This window comes from Idiotropiscis lumnitzeri, chromosome 7, assembly GCF_059441095.1.
Source record: "Idiotropiscis lumnitzeri isolate Australia: NSW breed Sydney's pygmy pipehorse chromosome 7, RoL_Ilum_1.0, whole genome shotgun sequence".
In the NCBI taxonomy this organism is placed as follows: Eukaryota; Metazoa; Chordata; class Actinopteri; order Syngnathiformes; family Syngnathidae; genus Idiotropiscis; species Idiotropiscis lumnitzeri.
The window spans coordinates 19,571,796-19,597,980 of NC_142397.1; the positions used below are offsets into that span (position 1 = coordinate 19,571,796).

Consider the following 26,185-nt stretch of genomic DNA (forward strand, 5'->3'; position numbering starts at 1 on the left):
TAAGCGTTGTATTTGGCCTTGCACAGCAAGGTGATTTCTGATTCTTATTGTTGTGAAAATACGGATTTACTTTACTTTACTTGCTTTCCTCCATGGCCCAACTTAGTCTTGACTCCTTGAACTTGTTCCCTGATTCCCTTGCCACTTTTTTATCTTGTCTCATCAAGTCACCTCTTTGTAAGTACTTTCAGTAGTTTTTGTTCCACCTTGCATCCTTTTCGCAAGCTTCCTTTGTTAAGTTCGTTACCTTTCCCACGGTCGCGCGGGCGCTTTTTGTTAACCTTCGTTCCTTGCCTTTTGCAAGTGTTTTTTTTTTTTACTTTGTATTGTGTCGTATTGTAAATAAATTTTGTTTTTGTCACTTTTGTCTGCACTTTATGGGATCTACCCCCCTACCTTAACACTTGTTGTGAGCAAAAAAAATTTGACAACGTCAAGGCTGTGAAATTTTGTCTGTTGATAAGATATGCTGACGTTATCAAAGTTGAGAATAAAGTAAAACTAGACTGTGTAAAAGAAAGTGCCTGAATAGAAGAGTACTACTGAAATGAAACACTACAATATCATTATGTTCTTGATTTCTGTCCATTTTATTTTATGAGTATTACATGATTTCAAATTGTATGGAACTACAGTGCACTCTTTTTTTTTGTTTTGTTTTGTTTCTACACCATTATTGGTGCCTAGAAAGTATCAGCCTCCACCTTGAGATAGAAACATGGATTTGTCAATACTATTAAAACTGTTACAGAACAGAGCCTCATTTTCGTGGTTCGAGTGGGTTAAAAATGTTACAAGACTTCCAGTGTTGAGGCGAGGCAGCAACGACTAATAAGTGAATTCTGATTTTTAAAAGATATTAACATTGAGAGGGGATGAACATCATTCGTAATCACAGGGATTCCTTTAAAATTCAAACACAGGATAGAAAAGACACATCTAAAAGTTGGATGAAGATCTCCAGTAGTCTTCCAGATATGAATCTGAGTTGCATCCTCTATGTTCATTTAAAGCTCGTTGATAACGTCACCTGTAAAGCAAACATAATTTTAGTGTTTTTACACGTTACTGTTTATGGTCACCCAGTATGTATTGCATAAGCCTCACCAAATGAATGTTCCTCATTTGAACAGTAGAACAATTAAAAGATTGGCATTTGACACTTCTACCTACTAATCCCAAAGTTCTGTTTGTTGACACCACAGCTTTTAGGTAATATTGTTTGTTGTAGAAGCACGGCAATTACGTGCACACGGTTTGGTTGGGAGTGGGGGTTACATCTACCCATTTGGAGGAAGCGTGATTTGCAACACTTTGCCTTTGAATGACTTACTACTTGAAATGCTAGTGAGCAACTTGGAAGAAATCAACACGTGTGTTTTTTTCTGTTCTTGTTCATATTTATGGCTGAGCTAAAAGAGTATGCGTGACAGAAGCAATGGAATTTGAAGTTATTCCATTCACATTTTGTTTCTTATCAGGAATACACAAAGAACAAAATTACAAATACAATAGACCTGTCAAATATCGAGCATTTACATACAGTACACTAGTATTACCATTTTAATTTATTTTAATTAAGTTTTAAATAAGAGTGGAACTTTTGAGGTCTAAAATAGTTTTTGGATGGCAGTCGTAGACTTCCAATTTGTTCAGCTTTCGAAACATTATTCCCTACAGGCCACAATACAAACATCTGTTAATCGGTTCAACAGTCACCATTACAACATTAACAGAACAGGTTATTTTAATACAGTTCCACAATTAATTACGGAATAATTTTTGTTTGCGATTAATTTTTTTAAACTTATTAATCGCAAAAAAATATATGTACACAAATAAATATATATATATATCCATCCATCCATCTTCTGTACCGCTTCTCCTCACTAGGGTCGCGGGGGTGCTGGAGCCTATCCCAGCTATCTTCGGGCAGTAGGCGGAGGACACCCTGAACTGGTTGCCAGCCAATTGCAGGGCACACAGAGACGAACAACCATGCGCACTCACACTCATACCTAGGGGCTATTTAGAGTGTTCAATCGGCCAACAATGCATGGTTTTGGAATGTGGGAGGAAACCGGAGTACCCGGAGGAAACCCACGCAAGCACGGGGAGAACATGCAAACTCCACACAGGATGGCCGGAGCCGGGATCGAACCCACGCCCGATGCTGTCTCTCACTGTGAGGCCATCGTGCTAACCAGTCGGCCACCGTGCCGCCCTATCTATCTATCTATCTATCTATCTATCTATCTATCTATCTATCTATCTATCTATCTATCTATATATATATATATATATATATATATATATATACATGTATATATCTATATATATAGATATATACATGTATATATATATATATACATATATATATATATACATGTATATATATATATGCATATATATATATATACATGTGTATATATATATATATATATATATACATACAGATATATATATATATATATATATACACATATACATATATATATATGCAAGTTCATTTTGCATTTTGTCAAAACCTAATTAATTATTAAAGTGTAAACGTGATTAAACACTGTCCAACTTAACAAAGCTAACTAAATATGGCTTATGTTAAGATGGAGGCTTTTCACTTCTTTTCTTTGATTCTTTGTCTCTTAACACATCTTGTTTAGGCTTATCCTTCGTTTCTTATTGTTTTTTGTTGTTGCAAAAATTGACCCAAACTTATGTCAATTTCCAAAATGGTGGAATTTTAGCATTTAAATTTCCAAAATAAACTAGATCCATGTGACTTACTCTCTGCACAGGGTGATGTGTATTCTGTCACGGCCACATCACCTGCAAATAAGAAAAACATCCTGAAGCGATCCCAAGAGGGGGAAATCAAGTTTTGCAGCAGAACAAGGTGAAGCAGCACAGAGATAAAAATACTAGGGAAAAAAATGTAGTGTTGTATACGAGGACCTTCAAGTTACAAGCCAGTGTTTGTTACATTGGAAAATATGGCAGACATGGACATGATTGTAAAAGAAGAGGATCTTACTTGTTTGGTAGTAGTCATACACTTTCACCACAGCTGCTTTCAGGTTCCTAACAGGCACGTCCTGTTCCAGTGTCATGCTGTAAACCACCGTCTCACCTTTCTTCAGCTGCAAAATCAAACCACATGCCATTGAAGGGGCTTGCACTTTTATTGCGGGAAGTCTATTTGGGAGGGTGATAGCTGGATGCATGACATTAATTGTGAGGCATCATTGCCCTCAGCAGTAAATTGAAGAAAATAATGGGGGATAGCCAACAGAAAAAGTAGAAACAAATCTAAATTAGCAATCCAACTCTAAGGCAATGTTCACACGGCAGGTCAATTCCCATTTTTGCCCATATGCAGCATATATAACATTTTTAACATGCAATGTAAGTGTACAATTTTTTTCATATGCAGACATTTTTTTGTAGATATAAATCGGATATGAATGCAATACGTCTGCAGTTTGAACACTCATCTGCACACATCTAACATATAAATCATCAAAAAACAAATCATTGTGCGCTCCACAAAAGCAGGGGAGGGGTCCTTGGAAATAACAGACAATTGTTTGTGAACGTGCAAAGTATTATAAAGTAACAGTGTTACTTTTATACTTGACTTTAATTTGATCCCACCTGACAAATAAAGCATACAGTGCACATTTATGGGGATAGTAGTATTTCATCCACACAGACAGTTCATTTGTTACATGCAGCAATGACTTGACGTCATCGTCTGTAGACCAATGACCTCATTTGACGAGCAACTTTCTAATTTTTGGAAAGATAATTCAACTCACTTGGTCACAGCTTTCCTTAAAGGTGCAAAATGTGAATTTTGACTCACAAATTGTGATGTGAATTCACTTATTTCAAGCCTTGGTGGTGAAGACATTCAATACAAATGAAAATTAAAACAACAAAAGAAGCACTATTTCATTTCTGAAGTCTGCTTTCAATCCAGAACAATTTATGAAAGAAAAAATCATACCCCATCCATGTAGATGTTGATATAACCTTCATCTCGGTCCACACGCTTCACTGAGCGGTCATTCTTTAACTAGAGCATCACACAATAAACAGCCGTCAGTGTACTTCAAATGTTAACAGTTGACACGAATATTTGAGGGTAGAAATAAAATGTGAACTCACTGACTCCAGAGAGGTTTTATCCAAAATGTGTCCAGACAGGAGTTTGATGTTAATGATGACCATGTTTGTCTCCTCTCTCCTGCCCTGGTACCTGCACACAAAATGGTTTCTCTATAACTCTCATAAAGAAACAAACAAATTCAAGATTAGGCACATGCGTTGACATTTTAAGGGTAGGTGCTCAAGGCAAAAAAAAAAATAGAAAGGCAACCGTTGGCAATATATCGTACACATTGAATGAAAAAAAATAAATAAAAAGCCAATTGCAATTGCATCCACACCTCAGAACAATTTAGAGTGTTCAATTAACCTGTCATGCATGTTTTTGGGATGTGGAAGGAAAACGGAGTACCCACAGAAAACCCACACAGCAAAGCCCACAAAGCAAAGCCGGAGCTCGGATTCAAACCCAAAACCTCTGCAAACAATTGGGCTAGTCAAGTATTTTGTGTAACAAATATCATTGATTGTTTGGTTAAACAATAAAATTGATAGTCCCGTAACTAACTGAATTGGTCAAATTCTGACCAATCTATAGGTTAATGTAACCAAAATAAGATTGTTCCAGATCTTGGTAAATGGACAATTGAAGACCGTTTTGTACCTTCCATTATGTGCAAGGAACGTTCCCGCCAATCTGAACCTTCATCCTCGTCACAGATTATATGTTAAGACATAAGAGTGTTCAAATGCGCACTTGGCACCAGGTCACCCTAGGCCGCAATTTGATGATCGACTTTGTAGTTGTGTCATTGGATTTGTGGCCGAATGTTTTGGACACACGGGTGAAGAGAGGGGCTGAACTCTGAACTGATTACAACAACCTGGTGATGTGTTGGCTCCAAAGGTGGGGGAAGAGGCTGGTCCGACGCAGCAGACCCAAACGTTTCATGAGTGTTTGGTGGGAACGTGTGACAGAATCCCCTGTCAAATAATTTCAACTCCCACCCACTAGAGTCAGAGGACAATGAGTCTGAGTGGACGTTGTTTCAAGCCTTTAATGTTGTGGCGGCCGATCAGAGATGTGGTCATAAGGTGGTCAGGGCCTTTCGTGGTGACAATCCCTGAACCCGCTGGCGTAAGGTATGTTGTCAAGCAGACGATAGCTTCAGCCTTTTGGGACTGTGGGACTCTGGAGGCAGCAGACAGATACCGGCTGTCTAAGCGGAATACAGCTTCGGCGATCGCTGAGGCAAAAATTCTGGCGTTGTAGAGTTTGGCACGGCCATGGAAAACAACTTCCAGGTGGCTTTGAGGACATTATGGCCCACCATACTGCATCTCTGGAGGGGTAAGCAGTGCACTATTAATACTGTGAATAGTCGAGTTTGGGTGATGCTGAACTTGACTCGGAATGTTGTGAGTCACTGGGGAGAATACTTTGTAGACTTCCAATTACTGACATGTCTTCCATTGAGGAAGCAGGAGGATCTGTGACACACTCTGCTATCTCTGAGTTTGAAGTAACTGAGTAACTCTGGATGTTGTGAGGCTGTCCTGGTTGATGCGCTTCTATAACATTGTGTGGACATCTTGGACAGTGTCTCTGGATTGGCAGACTGGGGTGATGGTCACCCTTCTTAAGAAAGGGGACCGGAGGATATGTTCCAACTACAGGAATAACACTCCTCAGCCTTCCTGGTAAGTTCTATTCAGGGGTGCTGGAGAGGATGGTCCGTCGGAGGTAGAATCTCAGATTCAGGAGGGGCAATTTGGTCTTGATCCTGACAGCGGAAACTCTCGATTTACCAGTAGCTCTATGTTCCTTCCCCTCACCTAATGTCACCAGCTGTGGGTTGTGACAGAAAGAACAAGAGGCTGAAATGAGTTTCCTCTGCAGGGTGTCCGGGCTCTCCCTTTGAGAAAAGGTGAGACGCTTGGTCATCCAGGAGGGACTCAGAGTCGAGCAGCTGCTCCTTCATGTTGAGAGGAGCCAGATTAGGTGGCTCGAGCTTCTGATTAGGATGCCCCCTGGACGCCTCCCTGGTGAGGTTTTTCCGGGCATGTCCCACTGGCAGGTGGCCCCGTGGTCGACTCAGGCCATCCTGGAGAGAGTGAATGTCTGGCTAACCTGGGAACACATTGGGTTCCTTCTTAAAGAAGGGAGAGGGAAGTCTGGGATTTCCTGTTGAAGCTGCTGCCTCCGCGACTCGACCTGGATAAGCGGTAGATAATGGATTGATGTATGCTGTACCATATGGGACACAGCATATATTAATTGCAGATAAACGCTTTGGAGGACATTGTATGCAAACCACTTATTTAGTAGGTTTGTAAGAGAGAAATGTTCTGTTGCAGAGGCAGAGACAGCCACTGGCACACACTTACCTGGCATGGACAAAGAGGATGAGCTGCGGCTTGCTGTGGTTGCACTTTGACATGGTCGTTGCAGAGATGTTGAAGGCGGAATAGTCGGGAGGAGGGGGGATATTGTAATGCATGGAAATCTGGAAAGAGACAGGAACAAAATGTGCTCTTATTCTCCACTTTTATCTTGCAAATGTATGATATTAGACAATCAAAATCAGGAGCGTCGTACAAATCAAATTACTGCATGTTCCTCAATCATCAATCTGTATGAACTAATTGTAATTACAAGGCACTAATTATGGCGGATTTTTTATTATTGGGTACAAATAGTTTTTTCAGTGCCGTTCTGTCGGGACCTTCAGAGCCTTCTCTGCGAATACTATCAAAAGCACAGTCTTACATTTACAACGGAAATGAAGTGGAAATCTTTTTTTTTTAACTGTCTTTTGTCTTCATTTCATAGCGTGTCTTGGCCACGCAGCTTCCAGTCAGCAGAGGGTTATTTTTATGTATTTATTTTTGTCCATTTGGATTGACAGATGTGTTATCCTGCACATATTTTTTGGGCAAACGCCTTCAGTACCTCGAGTGCAGGCGCACCCTGAGCAGAAACACACCATTGAAACTACTGCTTCTTCTTTTAGCCCTTCAGTTTGTATATCTACTGCCGGAAAGCAATCCCGCAGGCATGGTGACGATTGACATTATCCGTCCTCATTGGGTCAGCTATTATCGCTTCTGATTGGTTGACCTCTGAAGCAACAAAGCTTGATTTGATTAATGAAGGACGACATCGGACCATGATAAAAAATTCACTTTCAAGACGTAATTTTCAAGAAAAACAGCCCTCCAGCCACTGAGTTTTATTATATATGCAACTAAAGATTATTTTTAATAATCAATTAATCTGTTAAATATTTGTTTTCAATGAATTGGTCAAAAAATGCGTTTTTGATTTCCATCTCTACATTGACAGTCCACAAACATAAATTCATTATAATTCAGTGACTCTGGTTTGGTCCATAACATGAGAAAATATGCAAAAATGTTGACCAATGTTTTCCAAACTAAATAGTTATATTTAGATTCAAATCAACGATAATCAGTCTTCTTTCATGGGAAACAACAGAAATTATTTACTGAGAGGTTGAAATTCCAAACATGTTGACACATTTACTTAAAAAATATACGTAAATGATCAATTATCAAAAATAAGTATTGTTTAATTGTCGCCATTTGTGTTTTGCAAACACTTTCCCAAACATTCGTGAGTAATCGGTAAGAATTGCTAAACGCGCTAAATGTTGCTAATGACAGAGGCGACCCCCTAAATTTGGCAGTTTAGGAATACAACATTTGTTACTTTCGCAAGTGAGATAGAGACTTTAACACTGCACGAGCATGCGACAAACATGCTGCCGTGTGGAACTTTTATGTGATTTGAGCGTGCGTAGCTAATCAATATGATCAGTATTGATATTGGTATGGTATTGGATGACCTCATTCATGAGAAATCTGAATTTGTCAGCATAAAACGCAGATTGGATTGAACACCCTTGATACATATATACAAGTTGTTCATCCTTTCCTCAAATCAATAATCGTAAATTCCTATGATTGGACTTTGATCTAAGTAGCGCGGCTCTATTCAGGCATGAAGTACCCAAATGGAAAATAATACTTGGATGATCTTTGATTTTATTCAACCCAAATCAGATTTAATGGTAATACATGGTTTATCTGGTGATATAAAGCTTGTTAAATGATTTGATTGTTTTTTTCATCCACTAATAAAATGTCTAGTCACATATTTCATAAATTTGAAGTCCGTATTGTACATGCATGGAAATTCAATTTGGGTGTTTCAAAGCACGTAGGAGTTAGGAGTTGTTATATTATATTATATCGTTAAATTACATTTTCTGTTTTCCAAATACAACCATATTCCAAATGTACAAGTGGGATTTCCATGCATATCTATGATTTTTCTTCGTTGACGTTTCTTTTACTAATTTCGTGAAATTCATGATCACGGTGCTGATTCTGTTGATGTTAATCGTGTTATAAAATACTCATAGGATTTCATTTCGACATACAACTTTGAATCCAATAAATAACCCGCTGGAATATGATTACAGATGCAAAGTAACTCCTTTGCACACGGGAGGTTATCCTGTCAAAAACATAGATGTGTTGTACCTGAGCCAGAACACAGCTCTGTCCATCGGCTTTAATGGCATATTCTCCAGGGACGTCGCTCAGCCTCTCCTCTTGGTACAGGAGCCGATTGCTCTGGTCTACGATGAACTCCTTATTCAGACCTCCTAATGATGTCACCGTCACTGTAGTCCTGCCACCAACGCTATAAACGACAGCACCGTATTTTGCCAGCGCCTGGAGGGCCACCACTGTGTCCTGAGGAACACAAAAGGACAGAGTCGTTTGGTCTCCCCATGATGGTAGAACCCTCTCCAAATTCCTGCTCGCAGCTTTGCCTACCTGTGTGGAAGAAAAGCCTCCGTATGGATTTTGCTGCTGTGTGAGCCAGCGCACGATGCCGGAGCTGTAATCCAGCCCAAAATCTGGCAGGGCAGGCCCGGAGAGCAGTGCCAGCAGCACATAGGAGGTGATCTCCACCTCCAGAGAATCCGCTGCTTTTTCAGAGGCCCCCACTCGGTTCCAGTGGCGGGTTCCCCCTGCCACGAGAACATTTGCAGTCAAAATCGCAGTCAAAACATTGACCATAATCAACAAGCAATGATGCTATACAACAGAATAGCATAATACAAAATATGCGATACTATAAAACTCAGCTTTGCTTAATACTGTCCGAGCTAAATTCATGTTTATTATTCTGATTGTAGATTTCAAGTGGAGTATGACTCAGAGCATACTCACATACTCAGAGCGCTTTCCATTCAATACAAATTAGATGAGACTCGAAAGTGATTCAACATTGTGTGCTGTGATGTACCCATTGTGGTGGACTTCTGGTGCAAATTGTTGATGAGTTTGTTCCTCATGTCCTCGTCCCTCGCCAAGGTGAAGGTGTAAGACATCAGCGCTGTGGTGTACAAGTTGTCCAGCTGGCTGACTGCCTCTTTCAGGCAACCCAGCCCCCTCTGGATCACAGGATCCTGTCACAAAACGCAGACAAAAATATGAGGTATCCAATAGTGTCAACGATGAACTCGCAAAATAATTGTCATGTGGATCTTTTTGCGTGACGCCAGCAAAATGTGAAGTTTGCTTCCATATATTTTCAGACATGAGCAGCTCACAAAGGAGAAATACTTGGTTGTAAACTTGAAAGGTTTGGAGGCTTTCCAAATTCACATGTGACCTATTTCAATAAGATTTAACTTTCACTTGCAACGGCCGTGAAATGTCACACATATGAGACAAAGTGAAGAAAATGCTGATTGTTTCAATGTGATTAATTCAGGGGAGGGGGGTATTTGGGTGAAGGTGTGGGCTGTGGTCACATGCTCCAGGAGGGCGTAAACAATGATCAGCAAAAATAAATAAATTAAATTTAAAACATAAAAAAAAAAAAACAGGCAGCGTGGGGTTAACAGAAAAATATCAACATTAAGAATGCAGATCCAGCTAAACATGACACCCGATGAGGTTGTTGGTCAAATGCTGTCAAAATGGAGTGAAGTCTGACTCACGTCAATGTCAGAGTCCAGTTCTAAGAGGGCGGCAACGACGTAAGCAGTCAGGGACACGTCATCGCTCACTCCTCCCTAATGGGACACGAATGCATACGTTCATGTATCATTCCATACTTTTAATTTTGCTCGCGTAACACCAAACTAGCAGGCAGCATACTGGCGTCATCACCTTCATGCCGTTGTGGAAGAGTTTCCCCACAGATCTGATGCAGCCGTCAGGCCCTTGCTTTGAGAACAACCACTTCTTGGCATCCATGATGTGCTTGGGATCGACAAAGATGAAAGGCTTTGCGCCACCAAAGGACTTCATCACGAAGCTGGTCAGCCTAGAGAGAGCGATACACACGCACACACACACTTTTGAAAACAAATCAAAGCGCAGTTTGCCTTTGGCGGTAACCGAAAATGAAGCCATCCATAGAACAATTACAACCCAATCTTGTGTGTGATGTGAAGCCTCTGGGCGACAAGAGAGTTCAGCTGATTCTGACAGAAGGGCAGCAATGTTTTTGAGTGCAAACTAAAATATTCACAAACTCACTTAAATATCACAACTATGTGGCACTCCAGGACTTCACTGCAATATTGCTTGGACTGCAAATATTCAACCAGAAATACTTAACTCAGCTTTTGGTTCAAGTGTTCATGCGTTTCTGCACACAGAAATCTTGAGCAAATCAGGCCCTTTTCTGGAATTGTTGAGGTCGGCCGAGAGGCAAAAACAATTAATAATGCTTCCTGTTACGTAAAGGTTCAAGCATCCTCGGTGAAATGTATAGCTATAGCAATCTAATTATAGTTATTATTTCTTCACATAAAAACCCTTGTAAAGGTACCTGTTGTGACGAGTGCAGTCAAACTTGTTTTGGCCAGTACAGTCCCACATTGCTAGCTGCTTTGCCCAATCTTGTGTCACAAATATGAATGTGATTGGACACTTGAGTCCTTGTTTCCACAAAAAGCCACCCCCATATATATTCACTGAGTGCCAAAGTGCCCAGCATCCTTTCAGCATTTGCCCAATCCCCCCCAGGCGATGTGCTTTAAGCCTGTTCAACGCAAATATTAACATTTTCTGGCAGCCGCCTCACAAAGTAAATGGCTCGAATATTTTCTGGTGCCAAAAACAGAAAGACGTGTACGCCTACCTCGGCTGCCATTTTTTGGTCTCGTATCAAATTAAGTGTGAAGTTGAAGCGGAAAAAAGTCACCGTAAAACAAAGCACAACTTCAAAATGTTGTGAAACATCTGATGCAACTGCATTAATATTTTGTGTTACGTCATTTATTGTGCTAGATTTTTTAGGTCATTTTAGATCATCATCAAGGTTTAATGTGACATCAGTGACAGGCTCAAATGCACTATAAATATTTTGGTGACAGTAAATTAAAAATGAAAGACTGTCAGATGAATTAATCCAATTTTTCAGATAGCCACAATATAAGTGATCCCTCTGTGCTTTGTATTAAAAATAGGTCTGGAAACATTTCATGGAGACATTTGGTAAGTGCACTTAACTGCTGAGGGGTACACAAACCTTCATCCACGTTGGAATTGAAACTAATATCACGTCCAAGTCAGATAAAACCTCAGTGGGGAAATCAAGGTCGGGGCCGAGAATTTTTGTGAATAAGGCCGGAGTGTTGAGACTGAAACCATACCGAGAGCTCATTTTTGTTGAGTGATGCCACCACAAGGGTGCCATTGATCGCAAAGAGGGGAAAAAATGGTAAATAGTGAAATGCATGCCTTCATGAAGACTTAGTGCTTGTTTAGTTGTTGTTTTTTTACCTTTTCTCAAAATACCCATCCATTAATATCCACGGTCTTTTGAATAAATATTGATTATTTTTTGTTTCAAGCATAGTTAATTTCTTTTTCCACTTCAACTGTTATATTGCTCAACATTTCCTTTACAGTTAAAGGTTTTAAGTTGGTGACCCTGGAATGGATTTTTTTTAAATTTTGAAGGTAAAATGGTTTTCATTTGCATGGCACTTATTACATTCAAGGCACTGAAAATTCTTTCCACAACAGAGTCATGTTTGATTTTTTTTCTACCCAAATGCCAGTGATTTAAAATTGTTTCTAAAAGCACGATCAACGATGAACAGTGCTTCTTTCCTACAAACCAGGTGTTGCCAGACTCGTCACTCTTGCCAAATGCACTGTAGGAGCCATCGTCATGCTTGTAGGTGAGTTCCCTCTGGTATCCTGCAACACACACACACATGCACAAATACACACGTCACATTCTCTATTGCGACCGCATGCACTCAAACGTGCACACACACAAACACGCACACACACACACTGTAGGAAATATGCGCTCATTCGGCCTTGTTTACTAACTGTGCGTTCGCACAAATTTGTGCTTAATGAATGCAAATGCACGTTTAAGCAAACAAATCTGTGACTTGTCAGTACGTATGTACCAGAATACGTGGAGGCTATGCAAGCAAAAATAGAACATGTCTATGCACAAATACTGATCAGCTTTCGAAAAAAAACGTCAGTGCTTATCCAAGAAGCACAACGTAGTGGAAATACATTCAGAAAAACGATAAAATAATTTGAACAACTATAATAACTTCAAAAAGGAGATTACTAATCAGTTGACTAATGTTCTAAATGACCGTCAAATGATAAATTCCCCTCATTCTTGCCCTTGTTCCGTTCAAGTACTTGCACTTACGACATGTGCTGTTTGTCTATCTACCAACGTATGTTGACAGTTGTATGACTCAATGACCAGACGCGGGTTCATGCTGTTCAACTGGAAAAGCCATCAAAGCACTCGCATTAATCCATTGCTGAATCAAGTACACATGCACGTTACCAATCTCAAACAACCCTTCCAGAAATTTGCAGCTGATAAACAATTGACAAAAACATCAAAGTATAGAATTTAATTTTATCAAACAGAAATGCCTCTTTGCTGCGCTGTATTTAGTGTTGGGCAAGTTATTTCCAAAATGTAACATATTGCATGCATGTGAAAGTAAGGAAGTAAGTTCCTTCAATATTACTCTTTGAAGAGTAATGAGCTAATCAAGGTTACTTTTGTTGTTACTTTTTCAAATTCATCTAAATGGATACGTCTTTCCAGGCATTTTTCTTAGAAACATTTCTCAAAACTGCCCACAAGCAGCACACTCCAGCATTGCTCGTTTGCAAGGCCTAGTGTTAACTTGAGCAGGGTGTTTTGTTCTGAATTGATGTGCTAAAGATGTTTAGCTAATATGGTACAATATTTGCAAATTATGCAATTATTTTTTAAGTAAATCAAACCGAGTTAACTGAGTTAAAAAATAGATTAATCTCCAGAGTTTTATACATACATATATATATATATATATATATATATATATATATATATATATATATATATATATATATATATATATATATATATATATATATATATATATTGTATCTGCTCTGAGCAAAAAAGACGCTTTCTCAATTGAGGCCACTCATCTTGCAGGAAATCAAAACCTGGATGCCACAGAGTTTCTTGAATTTCAATGAAAACGGAAGTTCTGATGTTAGGTGCCATTGGCCCTAGGACTTCCCATCCTGATGACATGGGCAACCTGACTCCTTATCTAAAGCCAACAGGGTTGAACTTGTGTCCTAAACTGGAGAGTGATTTTACATTGGACCGGCAAATTGGTGCTGTTGTTAAATGCATCTTTTTTTTTTTATCTTAGGCAGCAGGCTAAGGTAAAGTATCCCCTTTCTCAACAGCACTTTGAAACGGTAATTTATGCCTTTGTCACATCTCAGCTGGATTACTGTTATGTACTTTATTTCCCTCCTCCAAGCGTCTCCCGGTGGTCCAAAAGGCTGCTGCTTAACTCTTGACTCTTGACTGGTACTCAAAAAAGGGAGCAGATAACTCCTTCTCTGTTGTCCCTTCACTAGCTCCCTGTACAGTTTAGAGGTTTCTTTCTTTTTTTTTACATTATTAGTTTTCAAAATTTTTAAATAATTTTGGATGACTCTCTGAGTTCCTTCACCCTAAAGAACCTGCCTGGTGCCTCAAGTCTGCGGACCAAATACTATTAGAGGTGTCGAGGATTAAGCGAAGGCTCAGAGGGGATCGGGACTTTTCCGTTCCCAGTCCCTCTCTTTGGAATGACCTCCCGCTAAATCTTAGACAAGCTGCCTCGCTTCCCATGTTTATAACTCGTCTTTTTATTCAGCAACTGACCGGTTTTGGTTTTAACGTTTTTGTGCTTTTTCTGTCTTCTTTGCTGTTCTGGTGTTTTCACCCTGTTTTGGAGCCTCTGTGTTTACCTACAATGCTTGGGCCGCTCCCTCTCTCTCTCCCTGGTCACGCCCTTGCAGTTTCAGGCTCCCGCTCTTGCGCACCTGCAGCTCATCAATCTAATCAACACTAAATATAAAGTCAGTGCAGCCAGGAGTCAGGTGCCAGATTATTTCCGTTTCGTCGTAGTACTACGGCAAATATCTGTGCTTCTAGAAATTATCCAGCGTTGTATTTAGCCTGGTTTGTGCTAACCTGTCTCATATTTTTGTTCTTTTCGAGTGTGCCCAAAGCCTCCGGCCTACCCGCTGAAGCCCTCCCTCCCCGCTGCCTTCATCCTCCACCAAAATAAATCCTTTCTGATTGTCATCTCTCACTCCACTTGCTCTTGGGTCCTCTTTTCACCTCCTTGGTTATTGCTAAACATAACAGTCTTCATTATTATTTGTTTTATTGTTTGTTGTTGAATGACATTTTTTCTTCCTGTACAGCACTTTGCATACAGAGATGGTTGCGTTAAAGCGCTTTAGAAATACAGTTGAGTTAAAACTTCACTCGTTTTCCAGAAGGTGTTTGAAGGGGCTGTTTACTGCAGTCACAAACTGTTGCTTATTAATGTTCAATCACTATTTAATGACGCAAAACATAACAACTTAATTACGCTGACACTATTGTACGACACTAGCAGGCCTAGCCACGCTCAAGTTAATAGACCTAAATGACTCCGCACACTTTGATGCTGACAGGTTGACACAGTTGCCATTCCTACTCATCACTGTTTCATAAACCAGGCTTCCTCAAGTGTGTTCTTTTAGCCGGCATAATTGCGCCTGTGCTTCTGATGTCAGTTCATCTCACAGGCCAAAATTTACGGTGAGAGAGTTATCTAAATTCTCAATAATGTTTCTAGAGAGGAAAATTGTGTAGACTGCTGTACAAACTTTAAAATTAATTACAGAATATTGGTTATCTAAATTTGTATTGTATAGTATTAAAAAAAAAACTGTCAGTTTAATTTTAAAGGGACACTTGGATGAGCGTGACATTGGCACTTATATAATAGGTTGGCATATGAAAATTACATCACTACTAAAATTTACTCATTGTCATATAAATCAGCCACGGAGAGGTTAATCCTTTTTGATATGTCGAAGTGGTCAAAGGTAGGAATATCCACATGTATTTTGGTGCTAATTGATCGCCATTTGTGGACGTTCCAAGCAATGAAAGTATAATGATTTCCAATGGAGAGTTTGTCATGGGTCCCTTCAATGACTCTCGCAGCAACATGGGGAGAGCGTAAGGGGGCGTGGCCATATTCCTCATTAAAAGTAGGCATTTTTTTCAAGTCGTCACATATTTCCTAATTTCTCCAAAATTAATGGATAAAAAAGAAAATTGTAACTAATTTCAGTTTGCTGATCAAAAAATATAAACTGAGCATGTTAGTGAAAAATGGGCCATCTTTTCATTTTGAAGTGAAGTTTTTTTTCCGGTATCTTTAACAATGCAAATAAATATTTTTATTTTTTATTTTTTAGCACAATATTAGCGCCTTACTGCTCAGCCAGAGTGCGTCTGCGTATTGTAGGGTTGCATCACAAGCAGTCGCATGCATTGTCCGACACCGCTTTTTTCAGCTTCGCCGTGAGAGTGTGTGGGCGTCGATTTTGGTTCAAGACCTCATTGAACACCGGGGGTGGTCTTCTGGAACGGTGTACATTGCCGAGTGGCATGTGCTTTTAATCGGGGCTGCTTCTGACTCGTATATGTAGCTCTGCGGTTGCATCTGCTCACTTCCACATTTCCTCATCCTCAGATAAATCAGCCTTAGAAAGGTTAATCATTTTGATACGTTGAAGTGGTCATAGGTAGGGATGTCCACATGAATTCAATTGTCAATTGATCATTTTTTTTGTACGTTATAAGCAGTACAATGATTTCCAAAGGAGAGTTTGTAATCAGTCCCTTCAGTGACTCTTGCAGTACCATGAGGAGAGCGGAGGGGGGCGTGGCCATATTCCCCATTAAAAGTAGGCATTTTTCAGGTCGGCAAATATTTCGTAATTTCTCCAATTTTAACTAATTTCAGTTTCCTGATCAAAAAAATTATAAACTGAGCTTGTTAGCGAAAAAAGGGACATCTTGGCTGCCCAGATACTTTAATTGATAAAAAATAAAAGCGGTAAATATTTTTACTGTAATTGTAAGCCATGGTGACGTGGTGATGTGCATACTGCAGTTGGAAAAATAAAATTGCATATAAATATATGGGCACTTAGGTAATGACTCATGTAAGAGCCATATTAAGGAATGTTTTCTAATTTGGAATTCATTATTATTATTTAAACATTATTGATATTGATTGCCTAACGAGCCACACGTGAGAGGGTGGTCATGTGACGTGCCGTATAGATAGTGGTCATGTGACGTGCCTGAAACGCACATTCAGAAGGTCGGGTGGTGGGTGACAAAGTTTTCTGACCGACGCCAACCAGCGACTTCAATGCACGACAACCAACAACGACGCCAACCAGCGACTTCAATGCACGACAACCAACAACGATGCCAACCAGCGACTTCAATCCTCGACGCAAGCAGCGACTTCAACCCTCGACGCAAGCAGCGACAACCAACAACGACGCTGATCAGCGAACTGTGACAGCCACACCACCGACGCTGGTCAATTGGAAGTTTCGTCGCGTCAGGCTAGTTATTACTCACCTGCTCCTACAGTGGCAAGTAAACCCAAAAGAGTTGCCACTACAACTCAATTAAAATATATCGTGCATGATAGTCCAATAAAAACAGTTACTAAAGATTAAATACACAAGTATTGTATTTAAAAGTTAAATAAAATTGGTCGCTTTAAACTTACTTTTCTTATGTTACTTTTCCAGTTGTTCTGATAATGAAAATCAGTTTGCGTTTTACTGTCCCATATATGGATCAATTTTTGATTTGGGAATGATGACTCACCACTCTCGAGGAAGCGTGTTGCCTTGTTCAGAATCTCTGCAGTCAGTTGACCTGTGCTGTTCAGGTAGTTGAGAATGAAGATGTTGGGAGCAAAGAGTATCATGTTCTGCTCCCCACAACCATATGGCATTGCCAGGAGTTGGTCCAGGTTCTTAATGGCGCGGCCCATTAGGTCACCTTCAGGAAAGCAATCTCATTAGGGAGGGTTCTTTTCAGATGCACCACATGAGCATGAACGACAGGGATTTTCTATTACCAAGAACAGAGACAGTGGCTCTGGCAGATCCAGCAACAAACATCTCTGGCATCAGTAGAGATATTTTCTTTTCCACTGGTTCCTCTGGCAAAAAAAGTAAGGAAGAAAAATGAGTAAATTAGTATTAAATATCTACTACTTTGTCTCATAGGGTCTAAAATGTGACATTTCCACTTTCGAATTACTACATTCATGTGGTGGCTTTGTTTCTTTTCATTGTGCATGGAACAAAAAAAACATTGTACAGCAGAGTAAAATTGATTTCAATTACTACTCTTAGCCAGTGGCGCAACATGCATTTGTGGTTTGCCATCACAGCTCTTAATCCTGTATAAAAAGAGCCAACTGTCCTCATAAGTGATGCGACTCGACTGCGATAAGAGCATCTTAACAAGTTTAATTAGATCTTTAAGGTTTCCTTTGTTGTAATCAAATGAGAATTGGGTGTTTTCCTTTAATGTGAAATTCTTCTGATTATTTAATGTGATGGTTCAATAAATATCAATTCTTCCAAAGTCACAAGTTCATCCAAGTTAATATTTATTTTTTTAGAAATGAGCTTGCACGCAATCTAAAAAATCAAAATCATGACGAAGCTTATTTTTGGTATTTTGTGGAAAAAAAACTGACAGCAACAAAACTAATCTATCAAACACTTGTGTAAAACTAAATCAAAGTGCTTCAAATTTGTGTCCAGCAAGACTTTCTGAACAAATGACAGTTGCAAAAACGTACCTGCAGGACAGAGGAGCGCGTTATGGCTGACTGACTGAGGCGTTCCTTCAGCCTACAAGAGAAACCAACACAAAAAGTGTTCAACTGGAATGAATTAAACAATTTCCTGCTGTCAATAGAAAATGCTATCTTCGAAGGCCCCTGTCAGTCACACAATCATCACCACTTGACTCCACTTAAGCTTTTTGAAATGACAATCACATCTGGTGATGTTATGTCAACACACAGTCGTCATGTACATTATGGTGCATGTGACAGGTACTGACCTCCACCAGCAGGCTTCGGACCACAGTGTCAATACGGCCCACGTCAGGGACAGAAGCCACTTCATTGCCACACAGCAAGCTCGTCTTCAGAGCCTCTGCGCTCACCTTCAGATCGACCTTGCCTGTGTGCAAACAAACTGTCTTATTGGGAGGTTGCATTTAGACATGCGTCTTCAGTCCAGCTAAAACAAATTTACCGTGACCTGCTTTATTTTTAGGGTTTATCCCCCCACCTCCACCGAATTTTGCTTTGTCGCACAGATTCCAGTCTTCATTAATCCCCATTTGTTTCCTTGTAATACGTACACGCTCTTTCCACAGCAAATGATCTCCCACCCCCTTCCTGTCTTTCACAGCTCAAAATTGTTCTCACTGAGGCCAAGTACAGATCAGCCCCTGAGGGAGAGGTTTCCAAGTGTTTCATCAGTGATGCTACCTGACGTGTTAGTACAAGTGATTGTCAGCACGCCTCTAAGAGGAGATGGAGCAGCACGATTTGACACTCAGCAAAGCCTCGTCCTCATCACTGCTTGATGGAAGCGATTAAAGCTCCTCAGCTTTCATGCCAACTCGTGCTCCAAATACGTTTGTACCATAAATCCATCTCGTTTTTGTTTCACATTGTCATTCCCTTTCAATTTCCTGTTTGAAAGACATTTTACACTGTTATTTTTGTCTTCCGAGTGCCAACCTAAACATACTGTCCACATTACATGGATGACGTACATAGGTTTTATTTTTTTTATTTTTAATCAACCCAAGTTGAAACATTTTCAACATGTTATATTCAATGTTTTTTTAATTAACCAAAAGAGACGTGATTGTGATGACTTTTACTTTTATTTAATACCATACCCAACTAAGCCACTTTAACGTAATTTAGACAATTCACAGTGGATGCTGCCTACAAAAATGTATTTTTCCTCAGTTATCATGTAGTTCAGAGACTGTCCACAACTTCTTGATCTTCTGTCTCACATATCACATCTTCTTCATTTTTTTAAAGTCATCAGATGATTGTGTAAATGAAGTGTGATGACTCTTGTACGATCTGGCTCTGGTATGTAATAAAAAATCTATACATTAATTGAATTTCCACTTGAGGGTTAACTGTATTTTCTGGACAACAAGTCGCTGCAGAGTAGAGGTCAAACCAGCCCAAAAGTGAATAATGAGATAGAAAAAAAAAGATACATTAGTCGCACTGGAGTATAAGTCAGCTTTTTTGCGGGTAATTTATTTTATAAAATACTATTTATAAATACTTATATATTAATTGCCTTGGCAACAACCTGAGCGTGGGGACATACAATAACTTCACTCCCACAGTAGCAAGTTGTTCAAGCAGCCACTAGCGAACTCATTCCTCAGCGGCCATCAAGCTTTTTGTTTTCTTCATCACAATTAGCCAGTCCTTAACAATTTTTATCATTCACTCTTTCTCTCTGATGATCGATTACGGTTTTCAACTGCAAATTAGTACTCGTAGCTTTGTAGTCTGCAGAAAATGATTACCGTAAGGGGCTTTCGTTCTCAGTTGTCTTTGTAAGAAGTAGGAGATGTCTGTGCTTAAGACTACAGTGCCCTCTGTGGCTGGCTTTGAAATAACCTTTTTCCCCATCTAACATTTCCCCGTATACTGTATATACCAGAGGTATTCAATTAAAAGTCACAGAGGTCCACGACTAAAATTTCTTCCAATTAAAAGGTGCGAACCAAAGTCCAACTTCCCTTAATGTTTAGCCTATGTTCACATTTTTATAGAGTTTCAATATTTAGTCATTTTCAACAGAGCGCACTTATATACTAAATATTTAGCAATGTTCCCATTAAACACCTTTGCCAGTCAAACAAATATAAGGCGTTTATTTCACATTCAAGAAAATGTGGCTCAAGGAACCTAAGTTTGCCACTTCCATAAAAAAACAGTAAAATATCTCCTGCAGAAATATATCAAGTGCTAAGCATTGAGTTAACATCTTTTACCTTTTTTTCTTAAATCAAAGTGTTATCAGCCTAATAAAAACGGAAAGCCTAATTATTCAAGTAAAACAGGTCAACATGTTCAGTACACAATCAATAAAAATGGCTGTCATCATGAAAAACTAATTCAAAATGAGCTTTGAACCACCTTTTCTTTTGAATATTTTTTTAACTTCTCTTAATGAGAAAAATGAGTTTGTGACTGCCCTGCCAGTGACTTAAATCTGGGTTGGAACAGAGTCAGGGCCATTGGGATTTGGTAGATTATTTCACACATCTGGGCTTTGTTATTTCCTTTAAATAATGTTTGTGCAAGCCCTCCTTCACAACTTTCCCCATCACTGAATGTTTTTTTATGTTTCCCCAAAATCCATGATACTTTTAGCGAACATTCGTTTGCTTGCCGCTGGGCTGTAAACGAAAATGTAAAAATCTGTTATACTGAACTCGAAGCTCGATGTTTTTGCGTGCGCTCACCTCAAACTTCTGCGGATAACTTTGCAAAAAAGGGTGGTGCTTTGTTTCATAGTGGCACTTCGCAATGTTGCGACGGTTTCGGAGCATATGATGCACACTGGTTTTGAATTGGCTGCAGCCAGAACGAAACTACATTTCTCCATCCATTCATTTAAAACAACACGCATCGACCTTGCTAACTTTTTAGCAAGGCATACTGTCAGCAGCACTCTCTTCCGGTCTGCTGCGCAATTGGCAGTGGATCGTAAACAAAAGATTTGATTGGCTCAAATCAGTGACGCCTTTTCCGTATTAACTAGAATTGCAGTGCCAACGTTTGTGAGTGCGCCCTGAAAAGAATTCATCATAGATTGGTCATGGGTCCGGTCCGAACCATCGCGCGGTCCGGATCCGGACCGCGGTCTGCCATTTGGTGATACCTGGTTTATACTGTATGCAGGACCAGCCAACCTAGGAAAAAAGTGTGACTTATAATTGCCAAAATATTCAGTCAAGACACAATGGAATAACAATCTCTACATTCAAATACCATTAGAACGAATGATTGATTTACTGAAGATCGTAGTGTTAAACGTGAGATGTAGAAGGCAAAAAAGAATTGTCATTCTTACCAAGGACAGTTGGAGTGACAATCCATGTGAAGGTTCTGCTCTCTTCACTGCATAGACATACGCTGTATTGGCAGTTGTCACAGTCTCGGAAGGTATACGTGTCAGACGGAGCCAATGTAACTTTCACCTGAAATCACACACAGACATGTTTGTATCAGTATCAGGAAGCAAACATCTACCGTAGAATACATAAATTCCTTCAGGAAGATGTGATCGCTCCTTGCATGCAGGGGGAAAGAAGCAGTGACAATTCAAAACGTCATATATAGTACAAAAAGGAAAATGAAATCATTTCAAATGCTTTTGAAAAGGTGCCACTACAACCAGGTGTTATATGATACATGATTGATAATTACCATGATGCATTTGGAGAGATAGTTGAAGACGGTTGCTTTCAGAGTAAACACCTCCCCCCGGATGACAGAGTAGGGCAGCGTGAGACTGACAAAGAAGGGCTGGAAGGCAGTCAGCGCAGTGGTGGGCGCCACACCGAAGCCCACCGAGGAGACACAAAAAGCTCCAGCGGCCCACTTGGTGATGCTGTCTGGGACCGTCTTTTCCACATTCACTGTACCCTTGTCTCTATATACACGCACGCAGGCACGCCAGGCAAATTAACAAGTTCAAGTTGCTTTGAGTTCAAACAACACAGAGAAACTTCATGTTTCAAAATAGTTCAGTTAAGTTTTGATTATCTGCCATCTGAGCATATTTACCCAACAGAGACCAAGTCCCAGATCCATGTTTCAGGGAAGAATGTCCTCACTGTCTCCTTCTTCTCCTCCTTAGTTTTCTCTCCAATAGCAGAGACGCGCATCACATTGAAGGCCATGGAAATCGGAGCATCTACGACATCTGTTACGAAGACGTACAAATTTACTGTACCTTCAAAAGGAATCATTCGACTGCCAGAACACACTCACAGTCATTATATTTGGATAAATAGAGGACAATATCAGGTTCATTTGAACAGATTGATCCTCCACTTTCCACAGGGAGTCATTTACGTTGCATTTTTGCAGTCAAAGAACTGAAGCTCTGTGCCCTTTCACAGCAAAGCAAAGCATTTTCATCACTTCAGAAGAATAAAATTCATGAAAAATAATATAAGGTCGACTTTAGATGATATGCTATCGTGATGGAATTCATGAAAAAAATAAATGTGTTCCAATGTGAAATTTACAAGCAGCTAGATCTGCAAACTCACAATATAGTGGGGGGTTAAAATATATACTTTAGTGAACATACCATCATAGTAATAAGCATATTTAGGATGTGGGCAGTTGTAAGGTTTCTTCACATCAGAATTTGTCACAAGCTTGACTCCAATCTCCTGAAATAGAGAAATATATGTGTCAAGTCAAATAACAGAAACAACAAAACCAACTACCGCAGTTTCTTCTTTGCCTGCAGTAGTAGTGGCCCGAAGTCGCAGCAAAAGAGGAAGGTCTTCGGTGTAAAGCAATTAGGCAAAGTAATCTCGAGATAAACAAATTACCTGTGATGGGCATGTGAGTCTGTCGGTCAGCATGCCATCGTGTATTTCAGGCCCATGTGGGCCCAGTCTATCTCAATGGCGATAGCCAGTCGGCACGAGATCAAACTTACCAACATACGCAGACGCCGCGCATGTAGACACGCAGCCAGATAAGGAAAAAAATAAATAACTAAAAACATCAGACACAAACACGCACAGCAAGGTGATTGGTGAAATAGAAATAATATGGGACAATGTCATTGCCGTCTGTGGGACCAAACGGTTTATAACACTGTTTTATTTCATTTTTTTCTTTATTTGGGTACATGTCTGCGTGTGCTGCGCCTCCGTGTGACGTACTGATAAGAACATTCTCGACAACAGAATGGCCAGCCTGAAATAATGATGGCATCATGAGGGATGGGTAAACGTGCCCACCACCGCGAAATACCTATTTTATTTCCTGACTTGTGTTAAATACAAACGTAAGAGAGGATCGAATAAATACAATTTGTCTTTTTTTTCAATTTCCAATTTTTAAACGAAAAAAATGGGAGATTCTTTGTTCCGGTTCAATGGGGCCAGCAACACTGCCTCCTAGCGGACGGAGGTGGGATGGCCTTTCAACATGTGAATGTTTGGAATCTGCGTTCGTAAATATCTTGAAACTGCATGCCGTTTGCCCGCTGATCCATGAGAGCACAGGAGCACTTTCAACATTTCACAAATCGAATTGAATATTAACGTACGATGAGTCATGATAAATGGATGATAAATCACAGAAATTGTGTGAATCATTTTGAGCCAAATTTTTCCACATACAAATTGCATGGTGATTTCTTGTAGAAAAAATACCGGCACAAGGTAAGGCTACAGACAGTTAATATTTTCACAGCTCATATTTACTAACTAAGTAATTAGGGCACAAGTTATTGAAATAGTATCGATTTCACATTATTGGCCTATGCAATATGCATATCGCAAAGACACGCAATAATTTTCTTCCAGCATTGTACGCTTGATCAAGATCACGCTTTGATCAAAATGGCATACAGTCCGGCAGTCTGCTTGGCGACCCTCTTAATATTTCGACTTTTTTTCCTGATTTTGGTGTTTGCTGCTTTGTTTGCAGACTCCTTGCTGGCGTACGATTGCCAGTATTTGTTGGAGGTTCGGGTGCATTCAAACGCGGTTGTGAGAGGACATTGCCTGCTGACGTTTTCAGGATCCATGTACTCCCACCACGGAGAAAGGGGCGCCGCAAAGCTAAAGAACGAGCTAAAACAGGCTTCGTCTCCTGTTCGTTCCAGAACGGACGGATGTACTCTGCCTTGGTGCGTTCGAGACACTCAGGACTCCTGCCTGCTACAGGTCGTCGGCTGTCCCAGGGAGCTTCGGCCATGCTGCCATCCGGGCATCCTCCACCGTGGTGTGGATCTCTAGCTTCTGAAAGGGCGTCCGAGAGATTGCCAATCGGATGACTTACGCACCCCTCTGACTCACACAAGGATCGCGTTGTTAATTGCCCGGTAGTTGGCAAACAAAATGTTCATTCAGCGCTATTTCTTTCCAATGATCTGGATTAACTCGGCCTGATGAAGACTTGGATTAGCGTTGGTGTGTGCTATTACCGCCTGCATGTTCTTACTTAGACACTCCAAGAACTTCAGGTCGTGCTGGAGGATTGGCAACTATTTTTAAAAACTGTTTTCAAAGAAAACAGTGTATATTTGCCACATCGATCAGCAGCTTCGAGAACACTCTCGTAAAGGTTGGCAGGGATGCTCCTGTGCTCGGCGCTGTAATCTACAGACCTCCCAAATACAACAAGGAGTTTCTGAATTACTTTTCAAATCTTCTTGCCGATATGCTAAAATATGATCACATCCTGCTAATGGGGGATTTAATATACATGTGTGCTGTCCTGAAAATGGACTGGTAAATGACTTTTCGACACTCATAGACTTTCAATTAGGTACAATGCGTGTCTGGCCCCACTCATAAACAGGGACATATGTTAGACCTTGTCTTTACTTTTGGTTTATTGATCTCAAATTTGAAAGTGTTTAACAATGTTATTTCTGATCACATGACTCTGCTCTTTGATGTTGTGTTTTCCTCTGCTGCTGTAAAACCTACTCCCAGTGAATGCAGCCGCCAGATTTTTAACCCCCTCACTGCAAGTCGGTTCTCTGAAGCCTTTGATCGGCTCTGTTTTCCCTCATCAAACTCAGCTCTTGGTTCCACTCTTCTACGTAGTAATATTTTGGATTCAGTGGCTATATTAAAAATTATGCGGCCAAAAGCAAGACCAGAGCCATGGTTTAATGAAAGAACTCGTGCCGCTAAACAAGAACGCCGCAACATTGTACAAAGGCTGGAAAAAAGGCTGTATGTCTCTTATCAAATCCTGATGGACTGCTGGCATTATCACAGCATAGTGAAAGAGTCCAAACGGGAACACTTGTCAAGTCTTATTTAGGCAAATCGTCAGAATCCACAAACTATTTAAAACCATTGATTCTGCACTTAAGCCTCAACTGCACAAACTCGTCCCTTGAAATGTGCAATAGATTTTTGCAGTTTTTTTATGTACACGGTTGCTTCAGCTAATTAAGGCTCTTGTTTCGAACGCTACATTTGACCCCTTTGTCCATGTTTCTTGTTCCGCAGTGTTGGATTCCTTTGAGGTGGTTTCCGTGTAATATTTTGGGGATGTGGGTTCTAAAATTAAGCATTTCGGCTCCTCTTATGGTTCAGTTGACCCTCATTTATTTAAGGAGATTCTCCCGAGTATTGGTAAATCAGTTATGGACATTATCTACAGCAGTCTGCCTTCTGTTCTGGTGTAATGCCCCAACATTTTGAACATGCTGTGGTGCAACAGCTGCTTAAGAAATTTGGCCTTGATCAAGCTGTGCTGTCAAAATTTAGACCCATCTCCAGGCTGCCTTTTATTTTAATATTCTG

General features: G+C 40.1%; 1 protein-coding gene across 1 annotated transcript in view; it reads right to left on the reverse strand.

Moving 5' to 3' along the window:
- Window positions 1-566: 566 nt before the first annotated feature.
- Window positions 567-26,185, reverse strand: part of LOC148333882 (alpha-2-macroglobulin-like protein 1) — a 44,377-nt gene continuing 18,758 nt past the window's right edge. The window contains exons 17-36 of the mRNA XM_088300083.1: window positions 22,987-23,071; window positions 22,455-22,593; window positions 22,095-22,320; window positions 21,739-21,865; window positions 18,668-18,789; window positions 18,402-18,453; window positions 17,667-17,750; window positions 17,411-17,587; window positions 12,291-12,372; window positions 10,327-10,483; window positions 10,155-10,229; window positions 9,455-9,617; window positions 8,980-9,176; window positions 8,680-8,895; window positions 6,499-6,617; window positions 4,171-4,261; window positions 4,010-4,078; window positions 3,035-3,140; window positions 2,788-2,829; window positions 567-1,030 (exon numbers count right to left, since the gene is read on the reverse strand). Of these exons, the coding sequence (XP_088156209.1) occupies window positions 1,008-1,030; window positions 2,788-2,829; window positions 3,035-3,140; window positions 4,010-4,078; window positions 4,171-4,261; window positions 6,499-6,617; window positions 8,680-8,895; window positions 8,980-9,176; window positions 9,455-9,617; window positions 10,155-10,229; window positions 10,327-10,483; window positions 12,291-12,372; window positions 17,411-17,587; window positions 17,667-17,750; window positions 18,402-18,453; window positions 18,668-18,789; window positions 21,739-21,865; window positions 22,095-22,320; window positions 22,455-22,593; window positions 22,987-23,071 (2,352 nt within the window). The 3' untranslated portion in view covers window positions 567-1,007. The remainder of the gene's footprint in view (window positions 1,031-2,787; window positions 2,830-3,034; window positions 3,141-4,009; window positions 4,079-4,170; window positions 4,262-6,498; window positions 6,618-8,679; window positions 8,896-8,979; window positions 9,177-9,454; window positions 9,618-10,154; window positions 10,230-10,326; window positions 10,484-12,290; window positions 12,373-17,410; window positions 17,588-17,666; window positions 17,751-18,401; window positions 18,454-18,667; window positions 18,790-21,738; window positions 21,866-22,094; window positions 22,321-22,454; window positions 22,594-22,986; window positions 23,072-26,185) is intronic.